The 19,706-nt window shown below is 34.3% G+C and overlaps 1 protein-coding gene across 4 annotated transcripts in view; it reads left to right on the top strand.

Moving 5' to 3' along the window:
- Window positions 1-19,706, top strand: part of LOC119084151 (serine/threonine-protein phosphatase 2A regulatory subunit B'' subunit alpha) — a 62,124-nt gene that overhangs the window by 24,989 nt on the left and 17,429 nt on the right. For 3 of the 4 annotated variants that reach the window (XR_005089016.1, XM_037193998.1, XM_037193999.1), the window contains exon 2: window positions 15,664-18,271. Coding sequence is in view for 3 of the 4 variants with exons in the window: in XM_037193998.1 (XP_037049893.1) it covers window positions 17,024-18,271 (1,248 nt within the window). In the remaining variant the exon portion in view is untranslated. The remainder of the gene's footprint in view (window positions 1-15,663; window positions 18,272-19,706) is intronic. The other variant, XM_037194000.1, reaches the window with a different exon arrangement.

The following is a 19,706-nucleotide window of genomic DNA, read 5'->3' as shown; positions in this document are numbered from 1 at the left end:
GGAAGGAAACACTCAAAACCTCTGCATATTTGCATTCAAATTGGCTAACTAATTTTTGTCTCAGAGTCTGTATAAATTTGACTGCCAAGCAGTTATATGATCTTATGATTGTATCCATTGCTCGTATCTTTTTTGCGTATTGCTGTAAAAAAAATTAGCTCACATCTAATCTACTGTTCGCAATTATACCATGACTATACATTCTTATCGTTCTCAGTTTATGTTTTCAGTTTTTTATGTCGGGAATAATAATAAAACAAAAAAACATTTTCAGATTTGCGGTTCCAGTGGAATGGTTTTGTTAGATAATTGATTGTGTGGTTATACATCATCGTTATAATAGCTTTGCGCAAGTAATCAATTGTATTGAAAAATTTCATTTTTATTTCCAATCCGATGTTATTCGCTTCTATTGTATTGCGTTCAAGGAATATTTTTTTATTGTTTTGTTTTTATCTTACTTTAATTTAAGATAATCGTTCGCTTCCGCATTTAGAAAAAAAAATGAGATAAAAGCCACTAATGGCCATATATACTCTTGATTATTTACCCAGGTATTTTGTACGACATTGTTTGCTTGCTGTAGAACTAAATTTTTGTAAACAGAACTTAACGCCAGTTTTCATCATTAATGATTAGACCATACGTTTCATATAGTCGAATTAGCTAAAACTTCCTAAAATAAAATATTTTTGGACAGGTTGTCCAATTTTGAGCGAACTTTTTCGATAAAGTCGGTAATATACTACTTACGAAACGTAGCCCAAGACTTTCTAAATGTCACTGACAACGACACTACGACTAGTTTCACTGACTTTCAGGTATTATTTCTGTGAAAAAAACATACATTTTCACGAATTGTTCTGTATTATTCCGAATTTTCCGGAAAATATTTTTTGTGTAAAATAAAGGAAAAAATGGGAAATTCAATGAAAATTCATGAAAATATGGGAAAACGTTGAGGAACCTATGATGTATTAGGAGCGAAAATAGTGGGTGTTGAATACTGGTTCTTCCTACAATGTATTTGCCGATTGGCAACTTGAGCTGCATTACTTTTCTATGAAAAAGAAAAGATCACGAGTTGTCATCTCAATTTTCTCTCTATCATTTGTCCATACATTTTTGACGTATCGTGATCTTTGCTAGAAGTATTTCCAGCTTACACTTTCAGTGTCAGTAAGCCGTGTGAAAGCCCACTTCTGACAATCTGACAATCGGTTTAAATTTGTCAGCTTTGAATTCTCGCACTGTCAACTCAATTTTGTAGTGGAGCGTAGTGGAATTTGCGACCTAGAGGCAGACCACCAGAGAGATGGAATAATAGAATAAAGAGAATTGCAGGAACAAATTGGCAATGTATAGTTCGGGGTGGAAGAGAATCGAAAAGACAGTGGATATAAACAGGCTGAAAAAGAAGAAGCAGCAGCGCAGTGTAGTCTACACTGTGTAGACGTTTTAGCTACTACGAGATTGAGTTATTCAGAACCCGACCCCATAAGAGATGTACAATATACTCCGTATAATAAGGACCGACTATGACTATGAAAGATGAGTCGGAATTTTTCAGACTTTTGATGAACATATTAGCCTCCGAAGTAGTTTTGTTGGGGGTTGGGAAACAGCAACTCTTTCCTCGCCAATGCATTTAAAATCAAAATTTATTTGAAATCCTGTAACGTAACCAACCCAAAAGCCATTAACCAATCCTTAAAACATGTGAATACAAAAAGCCACTTCCTTCTACACAAACATTTTCATAACGAAAACATAAAAACATTCCGAAGTGGCTATGTGTCAAGGGTTCCGCACATGAATCGTACACATTAAAGTCGAATGAAACTAACCGCCCCTGATATATGAATTCAACAGTCCATGACCGCTTCAGATCAACCAAAAATTCGGAATGTCGGTACTTTAGGTAGATTTATTGAGGTTCTCTGCACACGTGGTATGGTTTTTGATGATGATAAAAAAAAATTGTTCCGATTTTGTGCTCAATGCCATGGCTGAAAAATGCCGCTGATGATTGACTTTTTGCGCTCTTTCAATATTTCTACTTCGATTTTATATATTCAATGTAATTTTTCAATACTCAAGGATCGCACTCCTTGTATGGGGATTTTTGTGAAGATACTCTGTTCGTTTATTAAATGGAAATACCCATGTACTGGTATCAAGTATAACATAAATTATAGCGAAACTCTTTTATAAAATGCTGTACAGGCTTGGCACATCTCCAAAATGTATGTACGATCGTGGAAGCAATGGTCTTGTGAACATTTGCAATTATGTACAATAGAAGTGGAATATACATGCTCTTCCCCAGCCTTGTGACGTGCACTATACATAATGAAAATTTTTCTTTTTGTGCTATTCGGTACACATCATAAATGGATACAGACGAACAATGAAAAAACGATTCCAATATATCGATAAAATGCTTGAGATTTTTCATATGCCTTGGTACGATACCCGTACGATGTATGAGATGTGTCTGAAGTCGGGTCATGTAAAATGAAGGACCTATTCGATATTCATGGAATGTCTGCATAATAAGGAACAGAAGTGGATAGCCTTACATAAATATCTGTGTTATTTGTGTCGTTTTATCTCTCATATATGTATCATGTATGCGATATAAAATTGCCTGAATAAATAGCGCGATGAAAATCGATTGTGCCATGTTCCATGAAACCATTTACACACCAAAAATAAATTGTAATTTTTGTTGAATGAAAACAATTTTAGCAATTCGCTTTATAGAAATGATAATTTTGAAATGGATTTTGTTACGCAACCACATATGAACCAATCTAAATTGAACGACGGTGCCGCGATATAACAATTTTCATTTATTATTTTTTCATTTAAACTGAAAAACGCTCTTAATTTTCCCATGATAAACTGAACAATCAGCATTTATCATACCAGTGAGAAAATAAACAAAACAAAAAAAACCCAAACTATTGTCTATCTCCCCATGGGTTTGTCTAACTAAAATTGCTGAAGTTTACTTTGTTGATTCGGAAAGCTTTTGTTCAGTTAAACAGTTAAACTGGTAACGACATGATCGTTTGGATGACTTAGTGTAGTAGCTTTACTTGCATTTATTCTTGGCTACACGTTATTAGACGGGTGGTATTAGCAAAGAACTAGCAATTTTTATTGACTAACTAGCTACTACACATATCGACGCGAAAGAGATATAATTGCAATTTTCTTTTGTTCACCTGCCAAGTTTGACAGTATAACAAAAGATACATTTAAGTAAGGTCCGATGACAAAGCTGGTGGGCTACAACTCCAATGAAATGCTAGGCAAATTTTAATATTCAAGCTAACCAAAGATTTCTAACATTGACTTTCGTTAGGTGAATTCAGAAAAATTATATTGCCACGATGAGCATAACCAAATTTGGCTTCTTCGACACATAACAACGAGACCTAATTCAAATTTTTGCTTTGTTTTTCATCCGGATGAAAGACACTTAAGAGGCATAATTGTTCCTCCTCAGACACACTCCAACATGATTCTTCTTAACAATTGATACTTGCTCCATCCAACGATCACAACTCAAAACAACTAGGAAATTCGGAAAAGCGCAATAATTTAAATTTGAACACACAAACTTTTGACTAAAATATGTAGATTTTCTGTTACTTATTTAGTGAAATCAACTTCTACAATGTATGCACTGGTAATCAGCGTATAATAAAGGCTGAAATCGTTTAAATTATCAAAAATTTATTTTATTATTTAGATCAAAAATTTGGCTACCCGTATGTCCCCTTTACTGAAAGTAGCATTTTAATCGAAATGACATCATTTTTGAAATCATTTTTCGGAAATGATTCGATTTAGTGTGACGCCATTTTATTATATTTTGATAATGCTTAAACCTATTGCAGTTTGTTTTTTAACATTTGTGAAATTTAAAGATTTATTTTAAAAATTTGTGACCGCAATTCTAACCGAATCAGTGGCAGCTTTTCATATAATACGCTCTTGTGTTGTGATGTTTTTGGTGTTGTCAGGAAAGTGAGCAGTTTTGTGAAAATTTTAGCTCAAAACAGAGATACTTTAATTTAATTATTTTATCAAAATTTTATTAATTTCTGGAAAATGTAAGACCGCAATTCCAACGGCGAAAGTCCATATTACCTTTCTGAAGCGTATTCGAATCATTTTATATGACTTCCTAAGAGATACATCGACAGTTTTCGGGTCGTTTTTTCGGGTTTTGTGGTAGGAAAAAGTGCCGATGCCTCTTAAATCAATTTTATTTTTGCGCTCCAGTGACATATGAGTCAAAATTTGAGTTAGGTCTCTTTCGAGTCACTATTTGTACAGCTAATCACAAAAAAGATAAATTTACGCTGCAATTGCGCTACAGAGGAAAGTACCGTAAGAAAAATTTAAAACAAAAGATTTTCCGAAGCCACATCTGAGCTTTTCATACAAAGCCGATCGTTGTTGAATTTATCTTTTTTGGGATATCTGTAGATGCAGTTAAAAATGTCATCAGTTTGATAGCAACATAACTGAACAAAAGTGCATCAGTTTCGATTTATTTGGATATTAATGGGGTATCAAGAACTGATTGCACATTTGCACACTCGGAGAATGATTATCGATCAGAGATTGATTGAAATAAAACAAAGATATTTGAAGAAACAATATCCACCTGCAACATCAGTACGGCTCACTTATCGGTAAATTATGGTAAAAAGTAGAGTGCTAGAGTGCAAGAACCTTATCTCATGTAATTCTCCGTAAAATTCAATTTGAGTTTAACTGAAAATGTGTTCGCTTTTACCGCCTTTGCTCCGGGTATGATGATCGATTTGTTAAGAAAAAGTGTAGAAACTCTATGCTTCAACCAGTAATTTTTATTTAAAAGGAGGCGATAGTGCAATAATGTCTGAACTTAAAATTTCAATATGCTATTTGCCACTGAGATTTTACCATAATCAACGGTCTCGACGTGTTATTATTCTTTACAAGAGCAAGACCAACCGTTGATACTGATTTGTAGCTAAATTAATATCTTCAATACCGTCCGTCGGGCGAATAGCGTCCTCAATATTCACTATTCGGCCTCGCGAATCATGGTATAAAGCATTGAAAATTCAATATTGTCAACATCATCCAGTATTGAGTGTGACAAAATGTACGAAACTTTTCTTATTCTCTCTCATATGTCAACGACAAAAAGGCACTATGAATCAATGGGTTAAAGTTCAATTGCCATTAATTTGAAATGTGTGTATTAATCGAGTTTAATGGACCTTTTTTCTACCATTTCAACGAAAATGAAAAGAGTAGTCGATCTCTGTCACTTTATAAAAGTTTAATTCAATTGAACGAACGAAGGTTGAAAGAGAAATGACTCAAAATTGACCAATTGTGTATATCGTTTATATTATGTGCATTGAATGGTTAAAAACTCATGTGTGCAGAACACAGAGCTTATTGTAGATTAAATAATAAATTCACTTGTTTCGGCTTTATGGTATTTAATCCATTGCAATGCAATTCATTATATTATTTGATGGCTTGGCTTCTTTTTGATCAATCGAACCGACTGAAATATCCATTCTTCGATTCTTCCTTCAAACAACCTCAAGAGCAACAACTCGTCTGTTACAGTAGACTTTTCAGTAATTTAGCTTTTGAAGAGTACATGTCTCTCAAAACTTGCAAGTCCTCAAGATAAACAAATCGTCAGGCTTAAGGCTAGAAACAGGCCAGATTTACCTGAAATTACCTGAAACCTGTATTGACCTGAACCTGATTCTAAAAATGTTGACCTGACCTGCATTGACCTGAAACTGAAAATGCTAGTCAGGTTAGGTTTTAGGTCGACCGGTACAAGTTTTCTGGTATATCTGAAACCTGACCTGACAGATTTCAGGAATAAAGTTCAGGTCAAGTCAGGTAATCTTGAAAAAAATTACTTGACCTGACCTGACTTTTCAGATCGCTACAATTTTTGACAGAGGTTCCGAACCTGACTCAGACTTAAAATCGTTTAATAAACAATTACTCGAGCGTTATTGTAACACATAAAGATGTGAATGAGACCTAATCCAAAATTTTCTTTAGTTCTCCTGTTAAGTTTGACAGTTTAACAATATTTATTTATGCAACCGAGTGTTAAATGCTTTATTAGGTATTATATGTGCAAATTGTCACTTGAGGCCGCAGGCCGAATGTAATAGCACAATTAGGTCTCCTTGAATTGAATTAGGTCTCCTTCTCGTCGCGAATGAGACCTAATTCGATTTTTTCTTTTGTTACACTATTAAACTCTCCTGCCAAACTTGACAGGAGAGCAAAAGATAATTTTGAATTAGGTCTCTTTGGTGTCACTGTGTGTAGCTAGAATAATGCTTAAGTGCTGCACATCCTCGAATCATTCTCGTTAAGACAAATTTAATCTTCTAATAAATTATAACTAAACATTCAAATATTTTGTCGGAATAGAAATACGGATGCCAATATGTTTAACGTTAATTTATGCGTTTTCCTATCTCTCCCATTCAATCGAAATCGGTCTATGTATTTACAGAAAAACCAATTTTTGTACACACATTCTCAACGGTTAGGCTTTCATACACGAAATTTAAAAATGAAAACGTACTGTACGTGTTCTACGCGAAGATATGCGATGTGTGATGCGCAGTGAAATTAGGTTAGGTTGAGTATAAATAGACGGACGTGTATGTGATCGTTTGTAAGGTCTTGTGTCGTTTCACACTATAAATTATTGTAATTATCTTGTGAGTTTTATAGAGAAGAAAAAAAAAATGGAAAAAGAAAATGGTGTTGTTACATGGTAAAAGAGCGCTCAGTACACACCATCATAGCGAAAACATTTTTTTTTTTTACATGAAAGCGTTTGCAATTGCAGAACTTGTTTCGTAATGGCTAATACGAAAATTAAAACTGTTTCATTTTAGATTGGCGGCAATCAAAATGAAAATAGAATCGTTTTCCGATTGAAACGAGTACTTGTACCTACACTTTATCTTAGTGCTACATTTAGACCAAATTGCATGATAAATTGTTCATATTTAAAAAGAGGAAAAATAGCTGCTGGTAGTTGAAACTTTGTTACTTATTTAAATGGCAATGGAAGTTTTTGTATAATGAAAAATCGGTGCTTGACTTACACGAAAGTCAGTAGTTTAACAATTTTAGAGTTAAACACTCCATTGTCAATTCGATTTAAAAAGACAGATCTATGTACATTTGGACTAAAGAGGAAATCAGTAGTTTAAACCACACGTTGAACATGAATACCGTTTATTAGTTATCGCATTATGTCATGTCTGATCAGGTAATTTTGGACCAGATTTGACCCGTTAACTATATTTAGGTTTAATTGAAATGGAGGTCATGCCCTGATGCAGGTCAATATTGATTATATCAGGTTCAGAACAGTATCACGTCAAAACTGGCTCAGGCCATAATAGGCTTAGGTACAAGGCTCAGGTCAAAACCGGTTCAGGGCAAAACAGGTTCAGACAGAAACTTCCTTTGTAGTAATATTTTCCCACATTTGCTTACAATTTCGCATATTAAAAATGTAGGAAAATAGTCCCTGAGTTCAGGAGGAGGTTCAGGTATCTTAAGGTCAAATTTAGGTGCAACGTTTGAGAATAAATCGAAAAAGGGACAGAATGGTAAATTTTAATTTTGACAAATTTGACGTATGGTATAAATCTAAGTAAAAACTGTTGCATGGTACGCCTCAAATGCACAGACCTAATACAAATTTTCCTTTTCCAAATCTGTCAAGTTTGACATTATAACAAAACAATCGTAACGTTTGAGTACCCGTTATGCAGCCATCCTCAGAAATTACTCAAGATCCTGCAAAAACATCATTGCATGCATCTCAAATGTTCACAATTCAGTTGGACAAGACCCAAAACATACACGGTTTGCAGTGCTTTTTGAAAGTTTCATGACAAATCGAAATGGTTGCGGACGGACTAATCCGCAGACTTTAATTTGGTGTAAACTTTTTCAGAAAGCTTCTTGAACTGATTTCCAAACACTGCGTCATAATACGATATCGAATAGGTTTATTAAAAGCCAAAATAAAAAGAGTCGACACAACTATCCCCATTCCTTATTCAACAAGTCAATTATCTTGAATTTATGATTTTAGCACGTACACATCGGCCGCTTTACACAAATAATTTAAATTTTATATTGAAGAATTGGTAGTGGTAAAAAAGAAATAATCGAAGACAATGATTAAAAGTGGGCGTTTATGTACAACGACTGAATATATTTACCAAAAAAAAGTTATTGAACAAAAATTGTTTCGTTTATATATATATTCAAACAAACATATGCTCGCAACGGCTTACAGTACACCCATATCTCTATCACATATTAGTTAGTTAGTTGGCAATTGTTATTATGTTAAATTCAGTCATCAGATGATGTTTAGTTTGTAGGCTAACACACGATCCAACCATCAGCTCGACAAAAAATAATTAGACTCGCACGATGCGGATTAATGATAAAAGACTTTTAGATTTCGTAGCACATGGAATCTCAGTGAAATCGATCTAAAATTTGAAAAATCAAATCATGTAAGTCCATCTACATCTACATCTGCAGGGACTAGTGGTATGGAAGATTGTTCAGTAACATTTTGAACGTTTCAACAATATTTTGAACGTTTCGGCAATTTTTTTAACGTTACGCTTTAGCTACTGACCATCTGAGTACATATTAGGGAACGTCAGTTTTTCCGAACGGAACCACAAACGAATTTTTGTTTGGACGGACATTCCGTTTCTCTTCGAACAATATGACGTTCCCTATTAGTGTAACCGGTGGAACGCAGTGTGTGAAGCGTAGAACCTGAATCCATCGTAATACTTCGCTGAAAACACAACTGATCAGAAACAAAATCTAATCCTACACTCTCAACTGCGGCTTCATTAACTAATCTCATTCGACGTAAAGTCAGCGTTGATAGTTTTACTATAGAAAAGAATATGTTTCGGCCTCAGAGCTCGGTTGCTGACTGGGGGCGGAAAAATTTCTTGGAAAAATAAAAAAATTCTGAGAATTTACCAACATCTGGCTCCACTTTCCACACAATTTGCAATTCGTAACGAGATTCATTAGACAGTTACGATGTCACCAATCTTCACCAATCAACATTTTCGTTTAGAAAAACTCAATTCCTGCGTGCGAGTCTCTCATTAATCTCATCAACAATACACTCGTTTTTTTAAGTACTTTTGTTTACCTATAAAAAGTGTACAAAGAGTATGCCCACATACGCGCAAAAATGTAGGCTTTACTAAAGTCGACAAAAGAAAGAATAAAATTTAAATTCAAAAATATTCATTTTTATTGTCATTCGAAATTGTAACGCTAAATTAGCGAGTTTCCGTTGTTTGCTGTTTAAAATGTTCATTCAATCTGATGAAAATGTCAAAAAGTCTTTGTTGCACTTGCTACAGAAATAAACGCCGTGAACACGTGAACAACAAACAAACGAGAAAAAAATGAGAGTTCAACTTCAAGTTCATTGCGAATTTTCCTCATTAGATGGATTTGACAGTTTAATTAATTTATTCATTTTGTAAGTGGGTTAGATGTTGATTGAGAGAAATTAGTTTGCTATCAATTAGATAGATATACATACAAGAAGTACAGACTTCATCGACACAAAATTCGGTGATATACCTTTCTGTTGTGCACGACCACATAATTCATATTATTTTAATCGAAAATTTTAATTATTTTTTCTAATTATGCTCATACACCAATTGGTTAATATCTGTTTCATTAAAAATTTGAATGGTCACTGATAATTGACCTGCGTTTTGATGTTTGTTGTTTTACAATTTTTAAGTCTCTGCTTTGTAACGAATGTATGATTCAACTGCCTTACAAACAAAATAGTGCAAAAGCAACCATAATAAGGCTCTGTTAATAATAAGTCAAATTTTGATTCGAGGTTCTAGTATAGCACTTACGTGTAATGGTAAAGTAGGTACATACTCGGCGGCGACTCGCTCATTTTCAACAACATTAAATATTCTTTATGATCTTTGCAACATAATAAGCTGTTAAACACATATTGAAAAATAATTGGGTAATATTCAACGTCCCACGGTTCTTTTTCCGTCCGAGACGAAAAGTGTCGGTACAAAACATTAGTAAATTACGTCCTTCTTTCGACCTTCATAATCTGGCAAGGGTGAGGGCTACAGCACGAGCTGAATTCAAAGGCTACACACTTCATTTTAATGAAGTATTGATCCACTTTTCGGGTGTGTTAAGAGTAAAGTTTTATGTCAGAAAACTCGTGACAGTACGGGTTTTTAAACACCAATTGTGATAGAGTCACAAATCGTGTAATTGCTATATGGGTAATTCCATGGTTAGTTGCGTTACAAATTTCGTTATCTGTGAGTCATAAAGTTAATTGTGCTGGCTATGTTTTGCGGATTTACTCAGAAATGTGAGGTGATGTGGATTTTACTTAACGACAGCGAAACTTTACTTCAAATATCTGAATGAAATACCTCACTTGTCCAATGAGACAAACGATAGAAATGACTTCTTGTGTGTTTGCCAACCTCGGCTTCGTCTCGGACCATCAATTATTCCATTCGAAAATACTAGAAAAATCCAACCATGAAACTCCATTAAGTCATTGTACTTATCGTCGCTATTTCGCCCTCTGATGCAATTGTCAACTCTAGCAACACCCATTTGCTATTTTAACAATTTCTTTTTTATATGCACTTCCACCCGTGTAACTCAACCAATTTTATGAGTGCCAATTAGTCATTTCTTTTATCTCAATTTTTCTTTCAGTCTCCACACCACAGCAAATTGATTTTATTTTTAAATTTCTTTTTTCTTCTCGTTTCAATAGAGAAGAAAAATACTTGGCACTACATATCGACTGCATTCGCCACTTATAGGTCAATGGTTTTTCGATTGTTTTATGTCCTTTATATAAATCTTTTTAATCGAAATAACAATGCTGTCAATATCGATGCCAGTATCATACTTTTATTGTACACGGTTGTGTCTCTATCATAAATTTTACGTTATGTATCATTCATATGTATTGTAGTGGAAAGACTTCGTTTCAATTTTCATCGAGATTTTCATTCAGAATGCACTAAAATGCAGTTTTTCCATAGAAACCAGATGTAACAAAAATTCTTGCGTAGAATCAAGAAAGCTATGTTACCACTTACAAGTTGGTTTCAAGGTTTAACTTACAGCTGTCTTTATCGTACCGATGTGTTTAGTCTTTACACCTAGTTCTAGGCAAGTTGGATCTTGTAATCTCAAGCTGATTTAAACATTTTTGAAAATAATTTACTGTGAGCAAATAGTAAAAGTATTATCAAGAGCCTATTTGTTTGTACAGTGCATGACGAGCCTTTTTCTTTTCTTATAGAGTGTTCAATGAGAGTACTTATATCAGAGATAAATAGAGTGATTGATGATAGTCATTGTAATGGCTGGTTACACAGACGACTTTAGTAAATCATAAGTGAAGTGTCACAAATTTTTTGTGTGTCTCTTGAGATACATCAGTTTTAAACTGTACAGGTCAGAGGAAAATGGTAGCGACATTTATGTATTTCTATCATACTGGTACAGTGATGGATTCTGTCAGTACTTAAATTTCAATTTAAGTCTAGTTTCTGTTACATTTACATAAAAATGTAGTTATGGCGGCTCTCATTGCATCGAATTTTACATAAAGTTCTCAGCGTTTACAGTATACTACAGTAATCCATAAATAATTTATGTCTAAATTCCGAAAACTACGTCAAAACTTCAATAAAATTCCAATGAAAAAAAAACTCAAATCAAAATAATTAATTGGTTTATTTTTCCACGGAAAATCCAGTCGTTCTATTCTCTGGTTTCTTTCTTCATTATTTTTATTATTATTTTTGATTCGAATGTGTTGTTTCCATTCAGCTTCAAGACCAAAAGAAAATACATTTTACATTACAAACACTCACATATCTTCATAGTCTATTTTCGATTTCGGAATTTATGGAAGGCGAGACAAGAGAGACGACGACATAATTTTATTTTCATCTCTGGCTAAAAGAAAAGTCTTGATAAAAGTTCAACCGAACATAATAAAATCGAAAGATTATTGGTTGAAAGTTTTGAAATAAAAAAATGTGGAAGAAAATTTGTCGATCCATCGCTGCATAGTATATGATAGTGTGTATATTCTCGGTGTATGACAGGCACGATTTTGTTACTAAGCCTTTGATTGAATCATGGTAACTCCATCCGTTCGGCGACACATTTATTGAAAAACGAGGAAACGGTGATTTTACGCTCGAATATTGACTTATTTTTATATATAAAAGTAGCAAAGCATTTATACATAACATCGATCATTGCATCACACAACTTGGAAATTCGAAACAAATTATGGATGAAATGCTGTAAATATTTATAGAACTGTCACTTTCTCGCTGTAAACAGAAATAAGTTTTTCTGTTTGACGTGATAGAGCAAATGGATTCACTTACGCACGAATTCATAAATCAATTTATTACAATTTTCTTTACAGTTAGGGAATTTTAACTTCCGTAGCTTTCAAAACAATTTCAATCCAATACAATCCAATATTCATTGAGAGATGGCATGGTGGCGCTTTTTAGCATGTTGAATGCCAGTTAATTCTCTGATACTAATCAGCACCTTTCAAGTATATATGGATCTGTATGTCATTCATTCCACATGTGAAACGATACTTTACTTACACATATATTGATGAAATGAATTCGATTGACATATCACATTATGATGGTAGTTTAAAATGTGAACTTTCTCTAACATTATGGTCATCTGTAGTTTAGCATAGTAAAATCGTGTAAAACGTCCTCGAAAAGTATAAACATCTGCAAATAGCTGCCATAAAAAAACATTAACTGAGTTTATTGCATAACGTAGACACACTTATCGTGTTTAGAATCAACTTTAAATGCTCCATATCATTCCCATTTAAATCACCAGTCTCAAATAAAATATTCAAATATCAAAATAAATTTTACAGGCAAGTGTCCAATGGCACTTCGAGTCCCTCATAACATGAAATAGTCATTTGTGTACCTGTTTTGGACGATTGATTTTAGGCAATTTCGCGGATTGTAGGCCGAACGAAGTGAGGCTTACAAGCGAAAGTGCCTTAAATCAACCGTCCCAAACAGGTGCACATGTGAGTTTTCATGCAGAAGGCCGGAAACCCGAGAAAATTCGAAAAATTGCCCTCATTTTCGGCCCCGAAGCATGAAAAACATTTGTTCCACAGTAAACGTCAGTGAAATTTACACATAAATTTTCTTCAGCTGGTCCACTCACACCACTATCACGGGAGTGTGTGTAAATATTTAAACCGAAAAAGTCGTCCAAGCACTTTTGTTTATTGCCTATCCACCCGGAATATTGTTGTTACACGTACATTTCCCACCCGCGGAAAGCGGTCGTTACATGTGGGAACTTTTTCATTACGTCACAAGTGAAGGAATATTCATATGAAAATTCATTACATATCAGGAGATTTTCATTACATACCAGCAGAATTTCATTACTTATCAGCAAAAATGTATCACATGAAATATTCTTTAGCACTGAGAAACAATACTCGCGGTGTTATTTTAGTTTTAATACGACAAACTTTGTCACTTGAATTAATTGCACACCAATCTAAGCAAATTCATTAAAAACTTTCGAGAAAAAAAATAAAAACACAAAAATAAGTGACGGTCATTTTGTCTATAGCCATAATTTCAATTTATTCAGTTTCGACGAACACCTATGGCCAAACAATTTTAATTTTTTTATTTTTCATTTATTTTCAAAAACAATCAGCACTTTTGCCTTTATTATCATGTATTCACTTTACTTCACAGCAAAATTTATTGTAACACCACCAAAATCGACAAATATTACGCAAAATATGAATCTATCACTTCACAAAAACAAAACAGTCGAAGTAGTTTGTCAACATGTCATCAAAATAGTAGTGTTGCCAGTGATGCTTTCGGGATTAATGTTATGAAGAAGTGTGAGCCGATTTCATGAGCAGACTAGATTCGTTTATAAAAATTTCAATGCAACACAATAGATTTGTTTTGTTGGTTTTGTGCTATCGGTATTTTTTATGTTTATTATTACTCTGGCAGTGAATGAAATAGCGCGACATAAATGTTGTGAAATTATACATTAATTTAGAATAATCTTTTGATATTCAAGAATCTGCTAGTTGTAGATGCTGCTTGGTAGTTCATTACACTCGGAATCAATTTTGTGAACTCACGAACTCACTCGTGTGGTTTTAAGCAACTCGCTTTGGAAACGGTTATTTTGACAAGTATGGCGAGGTATGCAACTACACGCTACACGAGTTGCTTAAAACCACACTTGTGAGTTCGGCTCGTATCACAAAATTGATCCCTCATGTAATGAACTACCTCCGCAGCATCCAATGTAATCTACTATTGTATGAAAAACAGCTGAAGCCGTCGACTGTACGGCTTTTATTTTTGAACCTCTAACAAGGGTGGGCCTACTTCGTCACATATCTTATAAAATCATGAAAATAAGATATAAATATTAAAAATGAATTTGAAAAATAAAATTTGTATCAAAGAGCCTGTCGTATCAGTCGCTTTGGATTGACCAATTTTGAATTTATGCGATATGTGATGGCCAAGATTACGTAACCCGTGTTAGGTCACTTTTAGAGATGAAACGTAGAAGTTGTAGAACAGAGGTTTTCCGTAGCGATCGTATGTAGCAAAAAAATATGTTTAAAGAAACGAAGTAAAAGATTTGAAAGAAATTTCTTTAAGGAATTTAGATCAAATGAAGTAATAGATCCGAAAATGATGTGCTTGCCTGTGAAAGGTTGAAATGGTGTTGTAGGTATTTCAGCTCGGAAACATTCTCCGCGTAGTGGTTTAGACAAAATAGAACCGCTAGGGACAAATTTTATTCACCAGAAATAAATGAGCACCAAACCACAGGCCAAGCTCAGAATGACTTTATAGTTTGTTCTAAGACAATATGTGCACTGACAAAAAAGTTTTGAAAAACTCAGCTGTTGCAGGTAACTTTGTCTCCAGGTAATCTACATTAGCTGCCACAGCTGTAGCGCCATATACAAAAAATACAGCTGCGGCAGATAATGTAGATTACCTGGAGACAAAGTTACCTGCTACAGGTGAGTTTTTCGAAACTCAGTGTCAGTGTGTGATGTTGTGTAGCATTTATAAACTTATGAGATCTTGTTCAAGTAATTTCTCGTCCTCCCAGAACTAGCCCGGTAACTTGTGAAACTTTTCATGCTGGAGCTTAAGACTAATAAAAATGCGCTCGGCGTTGCCCTGGATCGGTAAACTTCACACAAGAAGTGCCATTTCCATCCTCTTTGTCCAATTATATATAATAACCAAAATAATCCTTTAAGGTGTTCCATACTATTTTATACATATTATAAATCAAATTTTCTTCTTTATCCAACAAAAAACACTCACATGCATGCATGCGTAACTTTAGCGTACAAGCCGAGTAAAAATGACGATTTTAATGTTTTTCTCTTTTATTTATTTTCTATTTCAGAAATACTCTCCGAATCTAAATTTACATTGAATCAACTCGACCTGGTGGCTCGGAAAATTTAAAACGGCAGTTCGGTGAAAATAAGCGTAATCTTAACGCAACCATTTCGAAATTTACATTTTCCGTCGATGTGCGTGCAGTTTTCTTTTTCGTCGTTTCGGTTCCGTATTCACCGTAAAAGTCGACTGTTGACACGTAAAAAGTGAATTAAAATTTGGAATAACAAAAAAACAGAGAAAATTGTGCAATTGAAAAAAAAAACGATCGAGAAAATTATGTGAAAAGGAAAACGACACTGACAGAAAAAAAACAAGGAATCGCGGAAAAATGTTAATGATTTTCCCGATGAAAAATTTTGTGATATTTCGTATGTGTGTGTGCGATTAAAGTAACGGACCATCGGGCATATTGACTAATCGCGCGTGAAAACTGACGTCATCTGCCGAAAAAATAAATATTTTTATTCGAAAGAATAACTCTATCGGACGTGTGACCGATCAAAAATGTGGATTTGAACTAATTTTTTAAGAAAGAAAAGTTTAAAAATAATTTCTGAAAGAAAAATGAATCAAAAAAATACAAATTTGTATTGACTAGCACAACTTTACTACTCACTGTCTGCAAGTACAAATATATTTGATATAACTCATTAGCTACAACAATAAACAAGAAATAATAAATTCGTTTTTCAATTAATTTAATTAACCGAAACCAAAGATTTACAATTTAATTTCACCTTAATAGAGCAAAAAAGATTTTGTTGTAAAAATTATCTAATTTATTAACCGACTACAATAACAACTACATATCTAAACAACCGAATTCTTTACTGACAAAACAAAATTATTAATTTATCTTCACTTGTCGCACAACCAACCTAACCATAACGTTTTATTTTTTTTTTCGTTTTGTTTTTAATAACAATGGACAACACTAATTTTATGAGAAAAGTTTTAATGAAAATAGCAAATATAAAATAAATTGAAAACACAAAACCAAAATTCCAATAAGTTATGCTACGAAATAATAAATTTTGTGTGTTAACAGTGCGCCCATCGAATAACCGACGCTATAAAGTTTGCAGCCAATTGAAATTAAATTAAAAATAAACCAAAAAAATTGTTTTAAAAAATATTAAAAAACATGCCATTATAAGTGACGATATTATGTGGATGTTTGTGAATGGAAAATAATAATAATAAAAAGCAGCACCACATCAACACCGCAACAAAACGCCAAAAATTTAAATAAAATTTTCTTTTAATTTCATGTTTTCCGTTTTTTCGTTTCCGTTTTGAGTTTTTTTTTTTCGTTTTTTTTTCTCTCTATTTTGTTCTTTTATTTTCGTTTTAATCACGTCATGGCAACTACTGCCAAACAATCTTCGTCAGTTAGAGGTTCGTCAGCATCAGCAACTCAATCTCCAAATTTTGCCGAAAGTGGTGAAGAAGACATTGAAACAATTGCCAAGCAAATATCGGACCATGCCGAAGCGATTTATCAAAATTGGAAAGCACGCGGACTAGCGCCCACCGAAATATTGAATTGTCATACGGGTACTAGTGACGCATTCGGTAAAACCTTGACGCCACCAACACACCGTAGCAAAGAATCACCTGTGACCGAACTGTTAGCGCAAGCGCCAGACATGTCGAACAATAATTTAGAGAAATTGGTCAGTTCGTTTGTGAACGAGGACAAGGCACGGCAACAGAGAAAATCGAACATATTGACAAGTGGAACGATCAAAGATGCGCTACGGAAATTTGAATGCGCTGATCGGAATACGAGTGTGAAACCAAATTATTTACGTAATACCAGCCCGCAGCCAAATAATCAACGGAATTCGAGTCCGCAACCGAGTACAAATGGTAATAAGTTAAATAAAAATGTGCCAGATGTGTTGATGAACACAATCGATCAAGTTGTAACAGTTAAGGAACAATCACCACCACGACAGAAACCAGAGACTCCGGCCAAACCAGCTAGTCTTATCAATCATACACCATCGTGGCCATTAAAAAATCGTTTAGGCTCCAGTCCGATTAAAAAGGACGGCCAAAAAAATGGTGAGGAAAATATAAACTCAGTGAAACACAGTGACAAAACGAAAAAGTCGTCCGATTTGATGGACGAAGTACTGATGGAAGAGGAACGATTAATAAATGCCCTGAAAACGGGAACAGTGCTAAATAATGATAAAATGCTGCCGGAAGTGATAACATCCACCCTACTGACTGACACAACGGATCGAGGTACAACTTGGACAAAGCCATCAATATCAACCACCGTATCTTCCACATCCATCACAACAACAATATACGATGAATTGCATCACAAGCCAGTCACAAATCAATCGACCGAAATGGCTCCGACAAAAATAACAAAACCGTTCCGGCCGCGTAACGATGCGGCCGTACCGCATCCAGAAGTGAGTTTGAATTCAACGAAAGCCAATCATAGTGTGGCTACACGCGGCTCGTCAAGCAATGCAGCGGTACGACCATTTTTAACGCGCGGATCGGTTGCCGAACGTGTGTTAATGTTTGAAAAGTGTCCGGAAGCGAAGGCTTTAAGGAATATACCAAAGGAACCAGCCAAATTAGCGGTAAGTTTAGTCCTGAATTTCATTTTGTTTTGTCTCAGAAAAGGATCCTTACTAGAGTGACTCTAGTAGAGTCACACTTAAATTATAAAATTATCGACAAATTAGGTGAAACCTTAGTTTATTACACAAACAATCAGAAATCTTTAAGTTAAACAGCCCGTTTTATGCCAACCACCCATTTATGTGGATCATATCCCAGACCCCACCAATAATATGTTGATCACCTGAATCTGATGTTATTGTCAAGGTCATTAAAACAATTGCAGTTCCTAACCTCTAAAAACGAGCCAGTGTTACGCACATCAAAAAATCAGATTCAAAACTTGACCTAAAATTTCCCCCTTTTTTTTGGCATAAAACAATAGAAAATTTAGGTGAAATTCTGTTAGGTGTTATTTACGTCGCCACGATACGAAAACCATCTAATTACCAAAAATTTATGTTTTCAAAATGAAACGTCAATTTCGATTTAGGTTTTCTTCGCGATGTTGTGCGAAGAGAACAAACATATAAACACGAAGGAGACCTAATTCGATATTTTTATTTTGTTGTCTTGTCAAGTTTGATAGTAAAACAAAAGAAAACTTTTTTAATTAGGTCTTTTTCACGTGCCATGTGTACCTACAGCAACACTGGCTGGTTTTTTCAACACCTTTTTTTTAAAACGACATGACAAGACGTGGTACAGTTTTTCGTCAGCTGATCGTTTGCCCCTGTTTTCACACATCAATGTGCAAGCGCGTGCTCTCATTCAATCATACGTGTAAAAGTAAATGTGTAAGAAAATGACGAAACGACAAACAGAAGCCAAAAGACAAAAGCGTAACCTTTATATTGAATCTCACACTATACATGTGAAGCGTAAATGAACCAATTTGCATAATTCCTTCTCTGATTGATTCTACAGCCAATATCAAATACTTAAGATGCAGAAATACTTTATCTTGCTCATTGCTAACTTCATTACTCTTTTGTGAAAAAGTTTCGGGTACCTTGTTCAGTATCTATAGAGTCTTATGAATCTTGAGATAGAAATCACCACAATAAATCCACGTAGCGTTTTACCTTTGGTCTTTTCTTTATCTAAAATAATTAGTGAGTGCACTGACGTATATTTTTATTTGTCTTTCGTTGCATTAATTTACAATTATATAATTTCCATCTAATCCGATCAACGAACACATTCGTGAACATTCGTTGCACAGTTCTTACGTGGTTTGATATTATTAGTGAACACATCGACACATCATGCAGTTAATAAGTAAATCTAATTAACCCATGACCAAGAATTGCAACAGACTGACGAACGTTGATGAAACGAAAGTTTCGTCGTAGGTCAATAAATTAATTTAAAACGAAAAAAAAATTGTAATTTACAAAGTTTGTTGACTTATAAAATCATGAGCATCTCTCCTAGCTCTTTGGCATTCAACCA

The sequence above is a fragment of the Bradysia coprophila genome, unplaced genomic scaffold (genome assembly GCF_014529535.1).
Source record: "Bradysia coprophila strain Holo2 unplaced genomic scaffold, BU_Bcop_v1 contig_732, whole genome shotgun sequence".
Classification (NCBI taxonomy): domain Eukaryota; kingdom Metazoa; phylum Arthropoda; class Insecta; order Diptera; family Sciaridae; genus Bradysia; species Bradysia coprophila.
Note: the sequence above shows the minus strand (reverse complement) of the source record. Positions and strands in the feature narration are given on the sequence as shown.